At 39.9% G+C, this 25,396-nt stretch overlaps 1 protein-coding gene across 6 annotated transcripts in view; it reads left to right on the forward strand.

Moving 5' to 3' along the window:
• Positions 1-25,396, forward strand: part of LOC109679730 (zinc finger protein 521) — a 284,250-nt gene that overhangs the window by 246,177 nt on the left and 12,677 nt on the right. For all 6 annotated transcript variants that reach the window (XM_074070123.1, XM_074070124.1, XM_074070119.1 and 3 more), the window contains 2 exons: positions 9,079-9,210; positions 11,584-11,699. In XM_074070123.1, coding sequence (XP_073926224.1) covers positions 9,079-9,210; positions 11,584-11,699 — 248 coding nt within the window. The remainder of the gene's footprint in view (positions 1-9,078; positions 9,211-11,583; positions 11,700-25,396) is intronic.

Consider the following 25,396-nt stretch of genomic DNA (forward strand, 5'->3'; position numbering starts at 1 on the left):
ACAGCACATTGCCAATAAACTGTTTTTAGAAATCTTATTGCATTTATGGTGCCATTACCTTTTTTATTCTTCAAGGCCAAGTTTCTAAGGTCACACACCAACAGAACAATAAAAATGCAACTCATTTGCAAGTAACACACAGTACTGTGATTTTCACATTTTGCTGCTTAATGGTTTTCTTAGTATTGTCACCCAGTGAAGAGGAGCAGGATAAAGTCCCTGGGGGATCAGAGATTCTAGTGCCCCTCTCTTCCTTCATGTGTGATTGCAGAGTCTAAATGTCACAGTCTGAGAAAAGATGTGGTCATCACAGTAAGTCATCAGTCATATAGTGTCTAGATGATTAGCTTTGAAAATGCCCAGCTAGCCTCTTGCCTTAAACTCATAGTTGTCAAGAGCTGTAGTATTTGCAGAAGCTGTTGAATCTCACTCCATTTGTTTTGTTTCTGTGATTTGTATTTTTTTTTCTTTTTTTTTTTTTTCTTTTTCCAAATCATCTGCAGTAGCAGGCTGTGCTTTCTAGCAAAGATAAACAGCTTTTTCAGTGTTTGGAGACTTTCTCCAGATAACTAGTGGCTTTATGCCAAGCAGAAGATTAAAGACGAAGAAGGAAAGGCCCTGACCCTTGCCATAAACTCAGCACAGCCACACGGAAACATGCCTGATGAGTGCTGTGTCCAGTACACAGCTCGTGTTGCTGGCCCACCACTGTGTGGAATTAATATTGACTATTGCGCTGTCTCAGTTCTCAAGGTGTTTTCCCTATAGATTTAACTTTGAGGCAGGTTACATTTATGCTGCATGAACTGTCCTCTTTCAGCTTTGCCAATTTATGGGGGGTGTTGTGAGTGTGTGTGCAGTACTCAAAGGTAAATACACCTGTCCTTCCACCAGTGCCAGAAGTTCCAGATGTGAGAGCACTGATAGTAGGTATCTGGTATCAAACAAGAGAAATTGTGAGCCAAGAGTATAAGAAATACATCTGATTTAGCCAATTAGTTAAAAGAATGGAACTTGGTAATACAAGAATGCAAACTATTAAGCGAAATTACTTATAGGTCATGGATGTATGATGTAGCAATGTCTGTGAACTTGAGACCAAGAAAAAGCAATCATTCTTTTATATGGTACCTTTTTTGAACTTCAGGCATAAGATTTCATAATAATATTTTTCCCCTTGAAATAAGGGAAAAGTTTGCCTCATCATTTGCTTGCAAGAGACAGGCTAACCACTTACACATCTACTTTGTCAATGCTTTATTTGCCTGAGCATCTTAATGCTTCAGGAAAATAAGGAAGATAAACAGTGTAAGGTAGATTTGGCCAGTCTATTGTGTGATATGCAGAATTTAATGAACAAGAGAATGAAGCAAACTTTTGAAATTCAACTAACAAAATAATAGATGATTTGGTGTGTTTTCTTTTAATGCAATCATAAATAGGACCACCTAGCTATGTTTCCCATAAATTCAATAAATATTTGTCAAGTCCGAACTATAGCTCTGCACTGTTCTAGGTATGTGACCTGTGTCAGTGAGCAAAACAAATACCCTCGCCCTCCTGAAACTTGCACTGTTTCACCCACCCTCTTCAACAGGCATGACAGAGGGTAAAAGCATTCTTGAGAGGGAAGATGCTGTTTCTGGCCCTTTTCTTCACTGAATCCAATATGCAAAATGCAAGTTGGTGTTTTGTATTTGCCTTTGCAAGGTCTCTGTTAAGGCAGAGAACAGGTCAGCAGTGAATAATAGGTAGGGCAAAACCTTTTCTGTATTTAGATGAGTAGAATCAAGGGGGAACATGTGGTAACTAGATGCCTTTCAGTGCAAAACTGTAGTGTAGATAGAAGTCAAAGCTTTATACAAGAAGCTAAATTGTTAAGACCAGAAAACTTCTATGCAGACCTGAAAGAGGCATCTCAGACTTTGTTGTCAATCCTCACTTCAACCTTTGCCTTTTTCAGCACTAATCATATTTTTACTAAGAAACAGGCACTACTTCTTTCTTGTCTTAAGAATGCTTATACTTGGGATGGGGAATACCAGTATGGTTTTTTTGTTTGTTGGTTTGTTTTTATTGTCATATTATTGTTGTACTGGGGGTACATTGTGGCATTTTCGGAAGTTCTTATCATAGTTAAATTCACCACCTCCATCATTCTCCTTTATCCCCCTTCCCTGCATTCCTGGAATAGCTTCATCCAGTCTCATTTTTCCATTTTCATACATGAGTACATAATTTTTTTACTACATTCACCCTCCTTCACCCTTTCCTTTTATCCTCCCCACCCCCCCCACACACACATTGGTACCAACCCCTAGACAGGATCTGTTTTACCTTCCTGTTCTCCATTTTTGGGGGAAAAAAAAAAGGGCATTTTTGTTTGTTTGTTAAAATAGCAATGCAGGGAGTTTCCTTGTGACATATCCATATATATTTGTATTATAATCAGAATTGGTTCATGCCTTCTATTTTTCTCCTTTCTACCTTAGTCCCCTTATTATGGTAATTTAAACAGGTTTAAAAATTCTATATTCATGCTTGTATAGAGAGTACATCAACTATATTCACCTTCTTAACTTCCTTCCTTTACCTTCCCCTCAATATGGTTTTACCAGTGCTCTTCCTATAGCTTTTGTTGTTGTTGGAACAACAATGTTTGTGGGCAAAAGTTATCTGCTAGCACTGGGTGTTTTCACTAAGACTTCAACTGTGGAGCTGTGTTTAGATTCAGAAAAAGGAAAAGAAGTAACTCAAGGTGCCAGAGCACTGGTCAGGTTTGAAAGGTGTCTTAGTCTGTATATATCCCCATGCCACACTTGTGCCAGAATGTCACTGCTGAGTCCCCACAGTTGGAGGAAAGCCACTTTTTTGGTTGGTTGTATGTTTTATTGCTTATTATTTGAACAACATTCCAATGTTTTCTCCTCTGTGAGAATATTCTAATAGGTACTTCACACACCAATAATAATAGCCAAGGCATTGGAAGAGATTGCATCTCAGAGCATCTGAAATCCCACTGCCTGCCTCTCCCTTCCCTACCCACCTGGACCTCCTGCTAGTTTCCAAGCTGCTGATGTTTATGGGGCTCTAGGCAGCCCCTGGGCTCTTTAAAATCTGCTGGGTACCATGCAGCCTACCCCAGTTGAATCATTTCCTGCTCCAGCCTGCTGATAATGAGAAGTTCAAGACAGGAAATAACAGTGTCAATATCAGTGGCTTTACTTCTAAAGTCCAAAGGCATTGCAATATTTAGACCATTTGGGAAAAAAAAAGAAGTTCAATGGAGACTAGTACTTTGTGGTGGATCTCCTGGAAGTACAATTCTGGCTCAGGCATGTGTCATGTAAATTATTTGGCTTTCCTTAAGGTGCCTATGGGTTAGGCACTTTGTGCACATACAGTCAAAGTCTAGGTCCCTGGTGTTCATTTACTCACGTTCACAGTGCCCTTCTTTTCTTATTGTAAGAATCTTATTCTCCTATCTTGTGTCCCTCTCCCAGGTGGCATAGAAACCTGACAGTGAATGACATTTCCATATTGCCAGTGAGAAAACTCACTCTTCAGGCAACATTCATTTTCATGTTAAATTCTTCCAAGGAATAAGGGCAGAACTTTTTAACTGGCATGAAAGAAAGGTTCACACACTATTCAGTACTTTCAATGCTGCCTTACTTCGGGGGCTTAATGACTAATCTACCGGCAGACTTTGAAGCCTAAGTCATGTTCTCCACTGCCAAATTAGCACCTCAGTGTGTTTACGTTACAGTTGTGAAATATGTGCTGTGTATAATGCGACAAATTATTGTGGCCAGAGTGTCGTAGACCTAAAAAGAATGGGATGGCTGTGTGCATGGCAAATTATAGTACAGACTGCCTATTCTTCTACCCTGGTTTCTAGAGTGAGCCCATGTAGCCGAGGGCTGAGTTTTGTCATGTATAGCTTTGCTTTGTTACTTCTCAGACCCCTGGCTTATAAATGTGTGCTTGGAAATTAACTCAGGGAAGAGGAGAAGCAAAGTAAAGCGTAGGGGGTTGGGAATAGGTTTAGGGCATAGTTTCTCAGATTTTTTTTTTTAATGTGTTAAGGATATAGTGCTACACACATTCAAACTGGAAAAATTACAACTGCAGGGCATTTGATTCCTCTGTTTGGAATCTGAGGGCAAAGTTGACTCCTACTCAGATCAGAGCTTTTAAGTATGGCTCCTGTCATACGAGGATGAGCCGGGAGGATTTATGTCTGTGGACTTTAGCCTATAGATTTATGCAGTGGAAGAGGCTGGAGGACCCTTCTGGCCAGTCTTGAGGGTAAATGAGAGATGGAGTTCTACTTATAAACCGTTACAAATTGGTCCTCAGTAATGGCTGTGGTGTTGATCAGGCGATATAAGGGGGCCCCTAGTGATTCCTGTGATAACAGCCACATGTAAGTCAACCACTGAACATTTGCTTGTGGCTGCTCTAGATTTTTGTTTTTATTGAAGGAAAAGGAGTATAAACATTGGGCACACAGTGCAGGGGCTGTGAAAGGGTTTCTCTTTTATTGAAATGTCAGTGTTGAACTCATAGTTGACACAGTGGAGCTGGAATTGTGCTTGAGCATCCAAATGGTAACTGGGGCTGGCAGAGTGGTTCACGTGGTAGAGCACCTGCCTAACAAGCATGAGACCCTGAGTTCAAACCCCAGTATTGCCAAAAAACAAATGATAACTATGATTTCTTCTGTTACTAAATGAGTTGATTAATAGTTCCATAGGTCCAGGTTTTATACATTGAAGAGGCAGGCATTTCCTCTTGCCTTTAAACTAACTTTAGACAAGCAGATTTTTTTCTTAGAGCACAAGGTTTTGTCAATGATTATCACATTTCCCACTAAGGCAGTGAGGTTGCGCTCCAATTACATATGCAGACTCTCTCCTTTGAAACATCTAATATCAGAGTAAATATTTACAGGAGTATCAATCTCTTTTATGTAGACTTGATTCCTGTTTACATTTATGTTCACACTTAAATGAAGATTAACAAATGGAAATAATTATTTTAGTTGAAATTTCTGTACATGTGAAATCATTTCTCAATTATGCTCAAACCATCTTTGGTCATGCACACAGTGGGTGACGAGGAGAGGAAGTTAATTCCTGGCTTCTAGCATGTTCTCGGTGGTCAGAGCTCCACTCTCACACTGGACACACTGTGCCAGGCACAGGCATGCTTAAAAGAGGGATATTCTGTGTGTTCTGGAAAGATTCACTTCTCATTCCACTGATTAATTTGCACTCTGATGTTTCTCCCTTTCCTTGTGCTGATTTCTGTTTCTGTATGTATTTGGCTAAAATATTTTAAGTCTTAATGTGCAAAACTGGGCTTTTTCTATACCCTACCATATTGCTTATTTCCTAGCTAACTCTTTGACTATCATAATTTCCATATTGTAATCAATCTTTATTAATAGGGTATAGAAAAGGTAGGTTTCTCTCTCTCTCTCTTTTAATTTCAAAGTAACCTACAAAAGCATTTGTGCTCATCGTGGAAAGTCTGGAGAATATAGATAAGCAAAAAAGAGGAAGAAAAATCTAAAAGTTAGGTCTGAAGATCCCATCTATATCTCTTAAAAAAAATAGGGCTGTGCTAGCCTATTATATCCTTAATAGAATATTGTAATGGTTATTAAATCAATTAACTCTGAATCTCTTTTTAATAAATGAGTCAGACTCTATTATCTAATTACTGTCAGCTGCTACCTTTCCGGAGCGCAGAAATGGTTATTTTGATTGAATTTTTTAAGCTTTTTGGCGCCTTTAGGAAGAAGCAGGGGGAAGGTAAGGCACAAACTGTGGCTTCCAGGGCAGTGTCTTAAGCCTAAGCCTTAGCCTTAGGTTTACCTAAAATTAAAGGTATTGACAGTGTTACCTCTTGAACATCAGCTTCGGAAAAGAAATAGGGTTTAACTCAGCCAGATTCCCCCATAGTAAGGGCTTGTAGAAACTCTGAAAAACGGAGCTGCTCATTACGCATTTGACCCTGAAGTAATAAGCATGTGTGAGGATGGGGAGAGGGAGTAGGGGAGTGAAATGGGTGTTCTCACTGTCTACATTGGAGTGCCATGGCTTTTGCTTATTGTTTGTTGAGTGACAGTTGAGATATATCTTCTCTCCTACTCAAATTACTAGAAGATCAGTTTATTGGAAAGCACCTCACTATTTGACTTACAGTTGGAAGGCAGGTCAAGCTTCCAGTACTTTCTTCAATAGTACAATGTGTTTTAAACTAGAAAAATAGCTCTGGATGTGGTTATCATTGGTGTCACTTTGTCCCTCCACAAATAAAGGGTAGAGTACATGAACAATAAGTCAGTGCTGATAATGCACAAATACCTTTATGACAGTGGGTCAGCTTTTTGTGAATCACTTGACTGCATTGGATTATTCAACTTTTGGGGATGCAACTTCTCTTTGGTTAGGAAATAAACACTGACGAGCACATTTTCCTTGCACTCGTTTACATATGTCTTACTTATTTTTCATTCTTTATTTTTACAAACGAAATGATCTTAGTTGAGAAGGAGAGGACCACATTAAAGGACATCCTAACTCGCATACTTCCCTTTATGCTTTTGACTGTGAATCATTATCCCCTAGGGAATCCCCCCACCCCGGGTCTGTACATCATACTTTACAACTTTTACAGTTTAAGATCTCTGGAATAAATGGGTGCCAGCTCACATCACATAGGCCACACCTTAGTTCTTAGGCAAAACATAATATTTTATTAATTGTTATTATTTTAATTGTAGGTATTTATGAGTTGCAGTGTGAAAATAAAACAGATACAGTTTTTTAAATGTCATTAAAACTCTTAGTTAACCTCTTCCTATTCAAAATAAAGGTATGCAGTATTGGAAACAGAAGGCCTTTCATCTTGGCATGTATTTTGATGATTAACTTACGGTCCAATTCCCTGCAAACAGTAGTGTTTCTTGTATTTCTTAATGACTAAAATTTGGAAAATTTTTGGTGACTTTAGGATTAAAAAGAAAAAGAACAGATTAAAAAAAAAAGAAAAACCACTTGATCTTATATAATCCCTAAAGCTTTCGTATAACCCCTTGTCATGTCAGGAGGCACAATTAAACTTCCTCTTACATAATAATAGTCAAGGAATTTACTGTGCCACCCAAATGCAGAGTAGGTTTTTATCTCTTGTGAAATGTAGACAGTGCTGGGTGGCTTAATTAGTGCTTTGCTTTTCTTTTTACAAATTCCAATCCTCTGCTTCTAAAAACTCATACTTGTGTAAGAAGAAGGATTAGGAATACAAATAGAGTGATTTTACTCCTAGTCAGCTAATAATAACTCACTTTGTAATTGGGCCTTGGTGTTGCCAGTAATATCAACTGGTAAAGGCATGTTGTCTTTAAATGGAAAGGAAATACTTTTGGAGTTTAGATTTGTTCCCCACAGTGTGAATGTGTCTTGCATTCCCTAGGAGATCTGACACAGATGTAACCTTGGGAACATTTTTAATTATTGCAAATAAAAAAAAGGTAAAATTGTAGCTTGATAACAAGCCAGTTTAAAGGACAGCCTCTCCCCTCTCTCTTACTGGCTAATAGTCTTGGTAGCAGTGGGTGTGTGACATTGCCTATCTGTTCAGACTGTGGACCCGGAGGCTACACTGCTTGGGTTTAAATTCTGGTTATTCTGATTATTAGCCCTTCTGACTCAGAGCAGAGTTATAAACTCTCTGAACCTTATTTTTCTCATCTGCAAAGTGTCTAATAATAGCATTCCTCACAGAATTATTGTGAGGTTAAATGAAGGCATATCTATAAGCATGTTGAACAACAATGTCAAAAACAACAGTAAGCATGGTGGTACACAGCTATAATCCCAGCTACTTGGGAGGCAGCAATAGGAGAACTGAGGTTCTAAACCAGCTCAGGCAAAAAAAAAAAAAAATATTAATGAGACCCTAGCAAAAAAAACAAGTCAGGTGTGGGGAGTACACAACTGTAATCTACCAGCTATATGGGAAATAAAAATAGCAGGATCATAGTCCCTATCAAAAGCACGCTTACACAAAAAGAATTGGGGGTGTGTCTCAACTGGTAGATCACTTGCCTATCCAGCATGAGGCCCTGACTTCAAATCCCAATATACCCCCAAAAAAAGGAGTAAAGTATTCTCCAGGTTATTAGTTCTATTTCCATCTTCATTTCTTACCATTGCAGATTGCAGTGAGTTAACATAATCCTTGGGTTTTAAATTTGGTGAACTTTTCAATGAGGAAAAAAAACAACATAAAAAGAATGGTGTCTATCTATACTACAAACCCTTCGCTTTGTACAGCAGTTGATAGTCTATCAAAATAGTTTTCTACCGTCTTGTTGCTATCAAAGAAAAACCCAGGACTAGTCAGATGTGAGCTTGGAGATTATAAAAGTGCTTTGGAGAAAGACAGGCAGAGTAGATCTGGGGGCAAAATTAAAACTGTCTTTCAAAGTTAAGGGAGCAATGAAGTAGGAAGAATATGGAAGACTAGGAATGCAAAGCAAAAACCAAAACATGATAAGATACTATAAGCATGCACATACTGCCTGAAAGTCTTGGGAGTAGAGAAAGGAGGTTCTTATCAATGGTAATACCACTTAAGACCTTCCGGTGATGAGTAGAAGCTTCTAGAACCTTCTGGATAAATCAGAGGAGACACTGAAGAAGAAGCTCTCGCATTTTTCCACAGGTCTTTTATTTTAGGAATTTGGAATAAGGAGCCCATAAAATCATGATAATTAAACTAGATGCCTTACTATCGATACACTAATTATACTTCAAAAGCTTAATAAAAATGTATTAGCCCTAAGATAAAATCTGATTATCTTTGGATTTTAAATTCCAGAAATGTTTTCAATTTATATAAATTCATAAATAATGTGAAATAACCAGAAACCATACATACTGCTACATATTTATATTAGGTGATAGAAATAGTTTAATGTGTGCAATTATGGTTAATTCCCTAGTCTATTAAAGATAATGGTAGGTTTCACCTTTTCTGTTAATGCATTTTCCTTAACAGATGAAGGATTGAATCATGAGTGCAAACTCTGCAGCCAGACCTTCGACTCTCCTGCCAAACTCCAGTGCCACCTGATAGAGCACAGCTTTGAAGGGATGGGAGGCACCTTCAAGTGTCCCGTCTGCTTTACAGGTAGGAAGCTTATTTTAAGAAAACTGTCCTTCCTGCCGTACATCCCACTGCTTGGCCTTTTACAGATAAGACTTCAGTTCAATTTGAGGAGAAGATGTTTGATTTCTGCTGATTAGCATTATTGATTGCAGCCTACTTAAAGGCTCAGATGGGCAGGAAGGTTAACTGTCAGGACGAACAAATGGCATTTCAAGTTCTCTCACAAGTTTGCACTTTTCCATTTGGAAAATGACATCCATGTTGTGTTCACTTTTTTCCTGTAGATGTTAAAAGGTTACCAAGGCCAAGGCTGCCTGCACAAGACTGCTTTTTAATCACAGAACATTCAACGGGAAGTGCAGCCGTGCTGGCAGTACATGTCTGCTGCTGAAACCTGGACTGTTTCATAACACTCTCCATGAAAAAGAAGAAACATATTATTAAAATACTCCCAGAATCCTTTGAGCTAGAAAACAGAGTACATGAGACATTTATTTCCTATGAAATCGGATTTTTGATGTTGATACAAATATATGCTTTTAAGAAACATTTTAAAAATATATTTAAAATGTTTTAATGATGTGTCATGTTTAATACATGCAAAAAGTAGGCCTAATAGTATAGCATTATGTTCAGCAACAACAAAAAAGATACAAATCAGAAACCATCCTGGGAAGCCCATGGGAGATGAAATGAGATCGCACATGTTTCTCATACTATAACAACAGCAAAGTTATTTTGGAAAATCCTTGGTGATTATTTTGCATGTGTCTTGGACTCAGTGGCCAAACCCCTCAAGGCTATGTTTCCTTTTTATTTTTGTCAGGTGGGAAAGATATATGTGTATCTTTCTCTCAAAATTGACTTCTTTGTTTGCAGAGCAAAATTCCAAGCATTGATTATTTACCTTCACCGAATTCAGCATATAGATTTGTGTCCTGCAATAAAATAGAGAGGGGCCATGTTCGTTGCACAGCTCACACAAGGAGTACCTGAGTGTGTGGGTGGCTCTGCCTGCAACATGTAGCTAATTTGGCTCCATCATTCCATCATTCCTTAAGCCACTCCTCCATCCTCCTTTGGGGGATTCTGTTTTTCTTCCTCCAGATTTTTATTTTTTTTATATATCTTAAGATACAAAGAGTCTGGGTTCTTTATAAAAGCTCATAATAAGTGGCCATAAAGGAGGTCTGGGTCAAAGGTCTCCTCACAATTAAGTCCCCTAATAAAATACTTTTTTCATGTTGTAGCCAGAAGCCTCATAAAATGTATGTAGTTACCTGGAAATGAGTTACAAATCTGTATAAAATCCCCATTTCTTTTAGTTGGTTTGAGTAAAGAGACAAAAATGCATTCATCATGAACAGTTTACATTTTCTGTACAGACAGACCTGAATTGTTTTAGCATGTCTTGAAGTAATTTAGAAATAACAATTAGAAAGGGGTGGGGGGAACCCTTCCAATATAAAGCATGTTAGGTGGAAAGGAAGTCGGAGTGGTTTTTAAGGCAATGAGAAATGTGATTACAATGTATGACTCAGAAGAACAATATTCTAATATTTTAGGTTGGCTGGCAATTAGAATAATTTTAATGATTAGAGTGGAGTCAAAGTCAAATGGCAACATCTTTAATAAATCCTCTCCCTGCCTATACAGATTAATATTGTAGATGCAAACTTTTTTAGGTCACAGTGCACCAGGCATCCATCAGAAGTCAGTTCTGCCAACCCAAACACCGCCTCTGGCATATACAATTTAATTATTAATAGTAGGTCTCCTAGGTAAACTGTTACACAGTCTTAGGGCCTTGTTTTGTAGTCATTAAAATTGAACATGTTTATATTATTGAAACCCTTGCATTCAGTGTGTAGGCTGAGTTGATCTTAAAGTATCCAAAGAGAATTTACCTGCCGTTCTGTGCACATTTATAGACAGTGCGCCAGAGTAGCTGTGGGATATAATTTTTAGCATTAACACATTTAAATAGAGAACTGTTTGGTAGCTGTAACTTTAGGCAAATACAATAAACAGGGTTTTGGCATCTGTGATTTCTTAACCTGTATGTTGCTGAGAAATAGGAGTCATTTCTTTTGAGACAGCTGTGCATTTGACAATCTTCAGCTTTATTTTAAAAGATTTATAGGGAGCAGAGCCTCCATAAACCGTTACTTTGGAACTGTGTGGGTTGAATTAGGTGTGCAGTAGAGTGCATCTTAACAAAAGCCAGAGACCCAAGCATGAGCAAATGTGACTGTGTTCTGCCCATGTGTCCAGCGGCCAGTCACACCAAGGAGGCGTACCATTCCTCCTGCTCTGTCCACTCATGGGACCTCTTCGGCTTGGGTCATTTCTGAAACAAAGTAACCCAGGTTCACCATTCTTTTATCATTTCAGTGTTTGTTCAAGCAAACAAGTTGCAGCAGCATATCTTTTCTGCCCATGGACAAGAAGACAAGATCTATGACTGTACACAATGCCCACAGAAGTTTTTCTTCCAAACAGAGCTGCAGGTAATGGCCTCATGAGGAAGGCTGGGGTTGAACCTGGGTGCTATTCTTACAGGAAACAAGAGCATTTTAAATATGGATGCACGGTATCACTCACCCTGAGCCACCATGATGCTTTGTGTGTTTGGGGGCAAAGGGAAAATTAGAGACCAGATTAATAGACACCAAAGTAATTTTGCCTCTGGCTGCTGTCAATCATAAAAAGAACTAGAACAGACCTATAATTGGACCTTCTGACCCAGTGTGAGATATGTAGGGGTCAGATTTATTGGACTGTGGGAACATTCACCTCACTTGTCATGGCTCATTCTCCCAAGTACTGTTTTATTCATGCTCTGTTCCCTCTGGGCTCCACATTGGATAGATGTCCAGGTTATTGTTGTCTGGAGGGGCTTAACATTGGAAGAGAGAAGGGAAGGAAGGGAAGAAGCTATACTCTCGTCCAGCTGTATCTCTTCCATTTAATGAACTAGAATAGTCATTACTAAAAGAAGTCTTATGTTGAAAGTTTGGGCACCCAGATATGCTGTCTTTGGCTGTGAGTACCCTACTTACTAGAGGTGTGACTCAGCTTGGTGCATAACTTCTCTGAACCTCAGATATGAAGAAAGAAATTAATAAACTTTACACTTACAGGGCTGTTGTAAGATGAAAGTAAAATAATGGCATGACTATAAGATATAAAATATAAAACATAAATGTTTGGCTATTTGGATTGTTCTTTGAAACAGACTAGCAGTTAAAGTATGAGTCAAAATGCTGGGATATGTTTAGTGGTAGAACACTTGCCTAGTATACATGGGGCCCTGGGTTCAGTCCCCCGAAGAGTCCTGGGTTCAACCAAGCTTAGTACACATGCCTACAATTGCAGTACTCATGAATTCAAGACCAGTCCGGGCTATGTAGTGAGTTCCAGGCCAGCCTAGCTACACAGTGAGACCTCCCCCCACCCCCAAAAAAAAAAGAGAGAAGGGGAGGGGAGGTGAGGGAGAAAGGGAAAGGGGAAGGAGGAAGAGAGAAAGAGAGAGAGAACTAGAATTTATTCCATTTTTTATAAAGGAAAATCATTCTGTTTTGCTGTTGTTGTTGTTACTTCATCTGTAAAGTGGGTATGATATTTTATTCTCATTTTTCTGCTGAAATAGTATAAGTTACATGCTTTTTCTTAAATCTTGTTAGTTCCTATGGACGAGAATCAAGTTGAAATTATTTTGTTATTATGAGCACTGTTATTATAAATAAAGACATTTAGCCTGAAATGGGGAAGGGATTCATTTTTGCACTGAACCCCTGAAGCAACCACATTCAGGGTAGATCTGGTTATCTGGTAGAGGCAAGACCAAGGAATACAAAACTCACCTGCTTTTCATTCTCCCCCACCTGGGGCCCTGGGGTAACTTTGGGCCTCCCTGGTCTCTGGTGAAGCCAATTCAGGGTAAATTATGTATCAAAGTAAGGAACTGGCAGTTTATCTTCTCAGTTATCGTTCTGTAAGTGAATAAATAAGTTAGATGAGATTTAAAATATATTGTTAAAATGAACAAGCCCATTTATTTGTCATCATATATCTGTGGGTTAAAATTAAAGTTGTTATTTTATCTTTTATTACATCTGAAAATTCAGTTCGGTCATATCTGTTTGCCAACTTAATATAGAAAATAGGCCAAGTTAGACTATAGCTATGTCTTATTAAAATTATGAAAATTTGCTTGAAAAGTTGTATTCTTATTATAGTAGGTGCCAATGAATAAGTCATTTTGAGTATGGTTTTATGAATCTGTAAAAAGATAGTCGATACAGCTAGTGATATTGTTAATTAGTATGTAAACTGTGAAGCAGAATGAATAGTTCAAAATCAAAGTTACAGAGATTCTTTAGGGACGGAAGTCTGTCTAATATTCTTGGAGTAGGGTATTTGGAACTAACTTCCACTTGTGTAGTATAGTAGTTGGAAATACTCTGGTCTTCAACGTCTTTCACTGAAAGATCCCAACGTGGCAGTGGGGGTTTCTGAGCCATTGTAGATCAGAACAGAATTAATCAATTAAACACATCCTTCAGGACTCCAGGTCCCTTAGGATATATTTTATGGTTCATGAAACATACAGCATTCATTCTTCTGCAATTAATATAGACCAGTGGTTCTCAGAAATCGCTGAGAACCATAGCAGGCTTTGGTTCATGTAAGTTACTATCTATTGATATTTTCCATAATGATCTATTATTTTACCTAATTCCAAGGTTGAGAAATGTGTTAAACACAAGTAAACATGTTCTGTTAGCTGTCAGAGAAATGATGTCATCATACATCCTGTAGCATCTAGAAAATTCTGTGCACTCTTGAGGTGATGAGAGTGTAAAAGGCAAATAATGTCTGATATTATCAGGAAGATAGTTTTGATCTTACAGTCCCCCTAACCACAGAGGTCTAGAAGCTTCAGTACAGACTCTTTCTGAGTTGTTAGGACCTCTGAAGTCAAGCGTCTCAAAATATTTTGGACTCATTCATTCTAGTTGTCATCTAGGTGCAGCAAAATGTGTTCCCATGAAAAGCTGTGAGCAGTATTTTCCAGTTCTACATCCCACAATTTATGTATTATTTGGGGGTTTTGTTTGTTTTGTTTTTGATAGGCTCTCGCAAGCCTGGAAGTCACTGTGTAGCTCAGGTGGCCTCAAACTCATGATATATTTGGTCTTTTCTTTTTTGGGCAGCATTGGGGTTTGTACTCAGGGCTTCATGCTTGCTAGGTAAGAGCTCTTACCACTTGAGCCACTCTGCCATAAATACTGAAGCTTAAGATGTGCATATCCCTTAGATAAGAACAGTACTTACGGTTAGTATGGGATAATTACTACAAATCTGAGATGAAATACTAACTCTGTAGTCAGTATTTCACAAAGCTGTGATCCACAGTCATGGGAATATTTGTGCAAGTCTATTTTCTAAAATTCCCAGTAAAAACAGTGGCTTTAGTTTCAGTAACATTGACAAAAGTGGACCCGAAGTTTACTTTTTCTAGCTTTGAGAGTGTTTTCATTTTTATGTTTTAACCTTAGGGGTTCACGGTCCTGTGCATTTGCTTTCATTACCCAAATTACCTTAGAGGATGGAATTAATGTAATTTTAAATATTGATTTCTTGTATTCACTATATAGAAAATGGGAAGGGTAAATATTCAAAACCCATGTTACTGTTCTGTTAATTGCTGGGATGAGGGGGAAAATAAACTAAAATTGAGAGAACAGAAAATAAACACTGTAACCAAAATAATAAGAGTAGGAAAATGTGTTTTATCAACTTACTGTAGTTCACACCTTGACTTGTAAAATAAATGTAAACGTTAAACCCCTTGAACTCATCTGCTTATTTATGTCACTAAAGTTCATCAAAGAATTTACATAGGTGCCTGTGAAACTGAATCTCAAAGAAGCGAAGCCCGGTGGAGAACTTAAAGTGTGCACTTCATTTGCCTGTTAGTCAGTGTAAGAATGATAGGGTAAATTTAGAATAAGCACCCCAGAACTGCCTGGTAAAATCTCTATGGAATATCTTCTAATGGTGTGTAGGTGATTTCATAGCCATAATACTGTTTATGCCCAGTTAAAAACATGAAATCATTTTTTTGTGGATAGAAAAATGCTTTGTACTGGCCAGGTGCCTATGATCCTAGCTGCTCAGGAGGCAGAGATTAGGAGGATCACAATTTGAAGCCAGCCCGGGCACATAGTTCATGAGACCCTATCTCAAAAAAAAATCACACACAAAAAAAAAGGGCTGGTGGAGGAGCTCAAGGTGAGGGCCCTGAGTTCAAGCCCCCAGTACTGGAAAAAGAAAAAAAGAAATTCTTTGTACCTATGTATATTTTATGTATGTATGTACATATGTATATATATAAATAGAGAAAGCAATGTTAATGAAAATTACATGGCACCATATTTGTGTATGTGTAAAATATACATGTATGTACACACACACACACACACACACATATATATGAATGTATGATACATATTTTATGGTAGTAAGTTGCTTTCATTTAAATTACCTTCAGAGACAGTCAGAGTTCAGATAAGTCCCCATTCTGTGCTGTCCATCTTACTGAGTTCAGCACTCCAGCTCCATCCCTTGAACCTCATCTTTGACCACTCTTTTTTAGAGTTAGGCAAACCTAATAAAATCTCTATTTCTATGGAGCATTCTCTCTAGGACACAGGCACACCTTTGCCAGTATAGGAGCTATGAAACCTTGCTGACCTAAAGTCAGAAATATATAATGAATTAAATTCTAGTTCAGAGATATATAATGTAGGATTCTTAGCAAAATGTCACCTGTTTTCTTTTTGGTAGAGATTCCCCTGATTTTTGCAAGAAAATCTGATAGACTTCAAAGCCCACCTAGCATGCAGCAGGAGGGGAGATGTGCTTTGGAATAAGAGCCTATTATCTGAACTAAATGAACATTTTATTATTTTAAAACTAAGTGAACACGTTCAGTGTTTCACATGTTTTCCTAATAGACCTCACATTTTTCAGCAAATTTAGGGAAGCTGCTTTGAGAAGGGATAGTATGGTCCAAGAAAAATATCTTACAATGCATATTTGTATCCAAAGTGGTTTATACAGATGTAAGCAAGTGGTGTCTTTGTAAAAATTGGTTGAATAGACCACTTTCTAACAGTAGACAAATGGCTGCTTAATTAGTGCCTTTAGTAAAGCTGCAGTTGGATGGCAGTGGTGAAATTATCCTCTCCCAATCTGTCCGCTTAGAACATCATCATGTTAGGAATTGAGTGGAGATGGAGGGAATTCCTACAGTGGGGCAGAGCAAATTGGAACTGTAGGTTCTAAGATGCTGGTATTTCAATCAAGGATTATTTTGATACTTTGCCCTTCCCTTCATTAAATCATGTGCTGTGTTTTCCACATTCAAAATCCAGTAGTCATTTGACATTCTGTGGGGTGTACTAAGACTTTCAGAGATCACTAAAGTTTGAAATATGTCATTATCTCCATAGCTGTTTGATTTTCTCCTCAACTCACTTTCTTCCACATCCCCTGATTTTGGTGCATATTTTTCATGCCACAGTTTAACTGGTACTTGAGTTTTGTAGTCACATTTCTGAAAGAAAATTGAATTACTGAATATGGAATGGAGCATACAAGACAACAACACAGCATTGAAACATGACTGCTGCATGGTTTTCTGGGTTCCTTGCTAACTTAGCTACTGGTCCTAAACTAACTTTTCAGTGAAGGTACTACAAATATGTATCTCAGATTATTAAATTATACATGCTGAGGTATTGAGGAGTCCTTGTTAATAGTCGAAATCACAAGTGCTATGAATACTGTAGTCCCAATGCCATAATTAGGTGATAAGATATATTTTTAAAGATATTCATAAAAACAGAATTCCATCTTTTTAAATTTACCATGATGCCGAGCACTCTATGAAATGCCAAAAATAATTAGAAATATATTCATAGTTCTCTGACAAAGATAAGATATATATATAAATAACTTTTATAAGATAATCTATAATCCATTGTTATAAGTATTTCAAGAGAGTGTGTTTATTCGCCTGCTGAGGAAGTCATATGGGAGGTATGCATGCCAGTTTTGGAGGAGGATGATAGGTAATCATTGAATATTGCTTCCCTGGCCCTTGTCCTGGCTTCCTGGTGCTGACCTAAGAAGGGAAAAAATCAAGAATCACTATTATTTAGAAATCAAGTATCTACCCCAGACCTAGCAGAATCTCTAATTTTCTAATTAAACATACCTTACCATAGTTCCATATGAGTTGGTTTCCAGGTAAAACATATTTTTCATGTGATTAGCAGTGTTTTGTTTTGCTTCTAGCACCTAACTATAAAATGACACATTTGCATTCAGAACTGTTATTTCAAAACCATGTGACCACCCCCTCCTGTAAGGAGACATGAGCCAGACAATAAATGCTGTGTTGCCTCATCATATCAGAGATGGGATCTGGGTGTGGTCTGCAGAAAGATTTATTTTGGTTTTATGTTTTCCTCCCTGTGAGACTGAAACCCTCTTACAAACAGAAGGATGGGACAGTGTGTTACTGCTCTGAGCACATCTGAACAAAGTGCTTATAAAACTGTTTTGCCCCTCAGACCCATCTTCTCACAACTTTCCTGTATTCTTCAAGTGGTTAATTTTTATTTCTCACAGAACTTGGTTTCTTTCATTATCCCCACTCAAACTATAAAAGGCACAACCCCATCCTGCTTTGCCTGCCATTGCATGGCCTTCCTTTGAGGCCCACAGATGGAAACATTTGCCTGTCACCATGTCTAAACCTCACATCCGGTTCAAATGATCCATTTGGAGGAAAGTCAGTGTCAAGGAGCCTCATTCCTCCCCTGACTGGATGGTCTGGGCCAAGCTCCTTGGTGTGCTATTCCCTTAGATTGGCTATGCCTCTGCATAGCTCTTGGTCTGCGTCTAAACGCATCAAGAAGACTCCAAGATTCACAGGAGTATAAATTGTGTCAAGCGAGTGCATGGTTCTGGAACTGGTCCATTTTATACATTGCTTCATTTCTTTGCTTTGTAGGCCTATGGGGTCTGGAAGCAAATTGGTGCTACAGCAACTTCCACTTAATTTGCTCAGTGGTTAAATTGATCTATCTCTTTTATTTGATCAGATCGCCAGGAACCGAATCATTTGCATTGATTTATTGATTGGTGCTATGTTTTTGCCATTAGTTTTGATCACTTTCAGCTGTTAATATTATATAATTCAATCAGTAGTGATTGCCTTACCATTGAAGGCAGAAAGTTAATGACATAGGACACAGAAATAGGGCACAGCTAACGCAACCTCAGTTTGACACACTCTCTCTCTCTTTCTCTCTCTCTCTCTCATTTTCTCTCTCTCTCTCTCTCTCTCTGCAGTAGCAAAAAACTGGGCAAAGAAAGGACTTTGCAATTTTATAGCATTCATAATGCATCTAAAGGTGAGAGAGTTTTATTTTGTGTCTTACTAAAATTCTACCTAGAAATCAAGCATACAGGAAGATGAGCATGATTGTGACAGTGAACTCATTTGGACTAAACGAGTAAATGCATTTTCAGTTACCTGTTTTGTACCAATAAATGCCTACTCTGTGTGTGCATGCTCAGAGGCACAACCTGGGCTCACCTCTTTCTAAATTTGGCCCTCACTGCTTTACCATGTGTCCTGGTAGTCAAATTTTCAAAAGTCAAGTGGCTAATATGACCCAACCAAGGGCAACAGAGGTAATTGCAATAACCGGAAACCACTTGATTTGCATTTGAAGTACTTCTACCATACCCCAGCTCAGGTTTTTAAAAATTCTCCATCCGTTAATTTCTTGATATTCATATTGATGGCTGATTTTCGCTATTGAGAGAGGGAGCACCACCTCTTCATTCTAGGATGCATTCCCTCCTCCAACAGCCCTGTTGTTAGCGAGCTGCAGTTACATTACTTTTTTGTCTGGCCCAGGGTTGACGACAGATGGTCATCTCCAAACTGCCATCAGTGCAACTTTATGGAGCATCCAGCTAGGGTGTACGGAAGAGCACTGTGGCCAGTTCTGCAGCCCCCCTCCCTTCCCACCCCCTGGAAGGACTCATCACCTCTGCCACATTCAGCTTTGGCTGGGCTTTCCTGGCCCTGCCATCTACCACGTCGCCAAGACAGCCTGCTGCCACAGCACTGGAAGATCTGCCTCCGTTAGCAGCCAGAGATTGCAGGCACAGTTGTCCTGCAATGACAGGGTTCTGTCTCAGTGCCTTTGTGGTGGGCTCCTTTGGAGAGATCTGGAAACCCAGATTTCTAGAACATTTCTGCACTCCAGACAGACACGTTGAATTGCTGCACGTGTTCTTATTTTAGATATTTGCTCCACACATGGATCGATTTCCACACATTAGCAGGGATGAAGTGCCAAGAGTCATCCCTTTGTGTTGACAAACTTTTTTCTGACTGTTAGAAAACACCACTTCCATATCTAATTATAGTGACAATTAGGGAAAGAAAAATGGTAATCATGGAGTTTAACTATCAATACCCTGAAATGAGCAGAGAATTCACTCCAGCCTCTTCTCGATCCATTGAGGTGATGGTCCCTTACACTGCCACATGCAAGGAGCTGTTCTGGGCATTTGGAGAAAAATTGATAGGCTACCCTTGATCGGGTTTGCTAAGGCAAGGCAGCTTCAGAGCCAAACGTGTATATTAAGAGGAATTCACATTTGTATCCTTTATTGTTACATTTGCAGCGAATCTATAGCTTGTAACAGACTCTGCCCTGAAGCTAGGAAGAAGTAAGTTCCCCTTATTGGAGAGAGAGCAGTGTCGTATAAAAGCCTGAGCTGGGGCAGGCGAGATGAAGGGCATTTAAAAGCACTGCTTGAGGTGCTGTCATTTACAACAGCAACTCGGAGGCTCTAAACGAGAGTGAAAGGCAGGGTAAATGAGTCTTTTTTTAAAAGTGGTAAAATTTTAAACTGCCTAAAATAACAGGTCTCCTTCGTTGATAACGTCATTGAATAAATAAGTGCAGGTGGGAAAGTTTGTAAAAGCGAGGCTCTTCCTCTTCTGCTTGTCTGGTGAGGGGGGTCAGCTTCTTCCTTGTGTGGCCCCCACCTCCTGCACTGATGCAACTCCTGAGCTGACAGAAGACCATCTCCCTGAAAACCTAAATCTCCCGACAAAGGTTTCCTGTTCTACACTGGCAAACTTAATTTTATAATTGTCTGCCTGACACCACTGGGCACATCTGCTAAGCTTGTGTGCCTTCTAGACATATAAAAGGCTACTGTGATACCATTAAATATCAGCAGTGTGCTGTGCAGTGCTTTGAGCTTATAAGGGTGAAAGGTCATTGTTCAGGAAAATGGAATAGTATATTTGCTGTGAGACAGGCACGAAGACCTCACTCCCATACTCAGTTATAATTCATGACAGTACTGGTGGGAAGCCCTTATCCCTCTGTGGAGTTAATGCATCTCTACTGAAGCCTGCTGAGAGCACCCTGCGTCCCCCCCACCATCTGTGCACTCACTTCGGAGTGTGTGCTACTCTCACTCTCCCTCTCCCTCTCCCTCTCCCTCTCCCTCTCCCTCTCCCTCTCCCTCTCCCTCTCCCTCTCCCTCTCCCTCTCCCTCTCCCTCTCCCTCTCCCTCTCCCTCTCCCTCTCCCTCTCCCTCTCCCTCTCCCTCTCCCTCTCCCTCTCCCTCTCCCTCTCCCTCTCCCTCTCCCTCTCCCTCTCCCTCTCCCTCTCCCTCTCCCTCTCCCTCTCCCTCTCCCTCTCCCTCTCCCTCTCCCTCTCCCTCTCCCTCTCCCTCTCCCTCTCCCTCTCCCTCTCTCTCTCTCTCTCTCTCTCTCTCTCTGACACACACACACACACTTTCTTCTGAGATCTCTTGGTGTAATCATTGTCAGACTGATACTGGTTTATAAAAGTGGTTCCCAAAACAAGTTGTCATTTAACTAGAGGAAGAGCTGGAACAAACACACTACAGTGTTGTTGAGTGTCTCATTTTAAAAATGTCAGTTAGAAAATAGAGAAGCAGCAATTTCTTTAAACCCATTGCTGACTGGAAAATCGAGGATCCACTGCCAGTCAGCTAGTAAGCCATGCCCATGGCCCAATCTCTGGGAGGCCAGGGATGCAATACAAGGTGTCCATCGCCACCCCAGTTCACACTGTTCCAAAGCTGAGGTCAGTGTCCAGGCATTGGAATCTGAGTGAGTCTGTGGTCCTGAGCAGTGTCTGCCTGCTTATCCATTGACTCGGTACCAGCCACTCGTGTGAGCACCAGCCCAAACCCAACCGTGGTCTGTCTGTGATATGAAACCATCCACTCTGAGAACCAGAACTAATTGCCTTGGGGCTACCCAGGTCTCTATACAAAGTGACAACTCCCAGGCTGTGCAGAACTTCACTTAAAATAGCTGTGGTGATTTGGGTGGTGTGAGCCATGCTCTGAAGTGGCCAGGGCAGAGAGGGCCAAAGTTCTTGCAGTTCAGAGCTGGCAGAGGTCCACAGGCATGTCCTGTGTGTCCACCTTCGTCTTCTCCTTTCTCCCACTTCTGCTCTGTGCTGTGAGCCCAGAAGGTGATGGGACAGGTGGGGAGTAGGTGTTAAAACGAGTTGAAACTGTACTTTGTTGTTCCTGGCTGACCGCAGATTAGTTTGTAATGTTTCATACTATATGCCCTTGGCATAGTCCATTATCAATACTTCCTTTTAAAAGGAAAATCAGATCCAGGCCTGAAACACCAGCATGGGAATTTAAGGCAGCTATAGAGGACCTACTGTGTTATAAACTCCAGAATTGGATGTGCAGACTGAAGCTAATTCCAAAGAGACTTTAGAACCACCGTGGCAGGGTGAGAGGCCACGCAAGAAGACAGCAGCACCCACACATCATGCAGCCGTGTGTGTAATTGGACCCCCATCCCATCCCACTGTCTGGGTGGTATTAGTCCTGTCACCTCGCTCATCCTGCCAAGGAAAAGTAGGACAGGAATGGCTGCGCTCACTGTCCAGGTTTTCTTGGGTGAAAGATCACTTTGAGATGACACAGCTGAGTAGTCAGCCTGAAATCCTGGTTGGTATTTTATTAATTTTGCACCAAGATAAATCCTGAAATTCTGACAAACTCCATGACAGGTGAAATTCCTTCTTGCAGAATCTTCTCAGCAAGAGGCTGCTCATTTCGTTCTGTTCCGAGGCAGGCAACAGGAGGGCAGCTTTATAATCAGCCCTCAAAGGACCCCCAGCCGCCCCAGAGTCTCGGGCTGATTGAATAACTCCTGGGCCTCTTCCCCTAGGCCTCCATCAGCGGGGGTCCTGTGGAAAGCAATCTCCCGCAGACTGGCACTGAAGTGAGCTTTAAACCACCATTTTCTGCTCTCCAGAGGAGCCTGCAGTACTAAAAGATAGATGGACTGCAGATATTTTATGAGAAACTGTCAGAAGAAGAGCAGAGTAAATGTTTTTTTCTTCTTCTGTGAGTCACACGCTACATCACTGTTGAATTTCTCCCAGCATCTTTCACATTTAAAGTAAGAAATTAATTGGTTGCTAACCTTTAATTCCCCCTCCCTCTTCTTCGTTGTCTTCCTCTCGTTTTTTTTTTTCCTTAAATATTCACACCGAGGCCCTTTGCTTAACCACAGTTGCAGAAAATCAGTACTATTTGCAATGAAATATTTATAATGACAGAATGAAAAATTGGATTCATTTTCTGGACTGTAGCCGAACAGTCTGCAACTTTGTGCAGCATTGTTTAGCATCTCTCATTCCTCCCTTTCATTGGAGTCATTTTCAAAAACATACCACATACACGCTTACCTATGCGTTGGAGGGGTGCCTACCAAAACACAGAGCCTGGTTCTACTCTAAAAAAATAGAGGGGAAGAGAGCATATTTGTGTTTGTGCTTCTGTGGGTGGGAGACAGGCAGATGAGGCTCATAAAAGGGTAGAAAGGATGTGAACTAGAACTGAGAGAAGTTTACAAGGCCTACAAGAGACAGTCAGGCCTGTACCTTGTAGTGGAGTACAAATAGCAATCAACATGCCACTGTATCTTGGGACAGATTAGAAGGGAGCAGGAAGGCAGGACTGAGGTGTGTGGAAACAGGTGGAATAGTTAAGCTCTCTCCTTTTCCCTTTAGTGTTTGCTACACGGGCTTGCCTTTCCACATGACCCTCATATTCAGAGCTGCTTGCTTTCTAACAGGGCTTGATTAGGGAGGGTATTTCTTAAGAGATAGACAAAGGATTTTGCTAGGACCATCCAGCCTTATATTTCCAAAAAGTCTCCCTCACACATGCAAAAGGCACAGCTACACGTGCATTCTTATTTCAGGACTGGATTGAATTTGTAGGAAGGTGTCTAGGAAGTAAATTTCAGTCCACCAAATAAGTTTTCACTCCACACACAGGCCAAAAGAGCCTGCCTGTTTCTTCTCCCTCCATCATAGGGTGTAAGGGACTATATCCTTCTCAAGGGGCCTTTGCCAGCTCCCAGCCCAGCCCTTTGTTTTAACCTATATTGGTTTCTTTTTGGAACATTGGTCTTAATTAATTAACAGTGGTTCATTCTGGTGGTTTTTCAAAAGTAAAAACAGTTTCTAGTAGATTAAAAGCATGAATAAAAAATAGTCTTAAATTCAGATCTTCAAGGCGACATTTACTGAATTTGCATCGTGCATTGCCAACTCCACAAGATCAATAATCCATATTTTACTACATAGTAAAGGCTGTCTGTGATTGAATTAGCTCGTTCACTCCACCATCAGCCCTATCTCACAGATGCAATGAATGAATGTTACCTTCACTAACACACAGCATTATTTGGATGTTAAAGAGCTTTCTGCGCTGTAGGACAATCATGTAAGGATAATAGTGAATTCATTTAAATAATTATTTATCCTAGGAATATTATGACTCATACTGTGTTTGGGTATGATAACTTTGATTTTCACATCTACTGTGTCCTTCTGTCCTTCAGCCAGCCTGGCATGAGTATCCCAACAACAGGCTTCCCTTCTGAAACCTGAGATTCAACAGAAAGAAACTCACTCCAGATTTCTGAAAGACAAGGGGATAAACAGTCTCTTCTTTTATAACTCTTGCAGAGATATACCTTTTACTCCCCCCTTAGGGCATTTCCTCTTATCCATCCATGGATTACCATTTTGAAGGTTTGTGAATGCTTATTCGTCTCTGTGAAGCAAAATTTAGCACTCAGGTGATATTTTGTGCTGGGATGATAAAAACACTGAACAGGAAAGGAGAAATCCCATTCATTATTGGGGTCTCTCAGGGTCACAATGTATAGTCCAACTTGTGTGTGACACATAGCTTCTCAGAGGCTTGGTATTTTTATACAGGCTTCTTGATTTCTCTTTTCATTGCGTTCCCCAAAAAATGATTTTGAGAAATATGCTGACAGATCAGCATAAAGTAATGTGTGTTCTGACACAAACTGCCTGCAGTTATTTTACTGTAGCACTTCTGCAATTCTCTGATTCAGGGGAAAAGAAAGAAGTTTCCTTAAAAGTGCATGTTTTAGGACGTGCCAATAGCTTTTCTCCAACTCTGTGCATGGAGTCAGCAGGTTGTTTCCACTTCATCCTTATTGCTGTCTTTCTTGAATGCCAGAGTTAAGAGAGAAATTCTTTTTTAACATTAGTTTTTCAACAAGTTAAACAAGTCTGAAATATACACCCAAGTAAATGAGAACTGTAATAGTGGAGTGTTCAGAATCAATCTCCTTGCAAACCAAGGAACATTGAATGGTGTTCATTTATGTACTGCCAGATGCATTTCTGCATGTGACACGGCTTGCCCAACCACTTTGAATGGTTTTCAGTGTTATTAAGCAAACTCAACAAGAGCAACAGGCCTCATGACACAAGTAAAGAGCCGTGTAGCAGAAGTCCTTGGTGAAGGAAAGTTGCACAGTGAATCATGTCCTCAGAAAGAGAAGCCCCACAATGCAGACTTTATTTTAGTATCTGTGCTAACAACTTTCTGGGAATATTCCTCTTCCCCTTGTCCAGCTACTTCTGTGTTGTGGCTGGTTTGCATTTGTGTTTGAAGTGCCAGGCGGTTTAATGAAGTTATTCTTTTATAAATTTTGCAACACTGAAGCAAGCATGAGGGCTTTAAATTAGAATAAGTG

This window comes from Castor canadensis, chromosome 4, assembly GCF_047511655.1.
Source record: "Castor canadensis chromosome 4, mCasCan1.hap1v2, whole genome shotgun sequence".
In the NCBI taxonomy this organism is placed as follows: domain Eukaryota; kingdom Metazoa; phylum Chordata; class Mammalia; order Rodentia; family Castoridae; genus Castor; species Castor canadensis.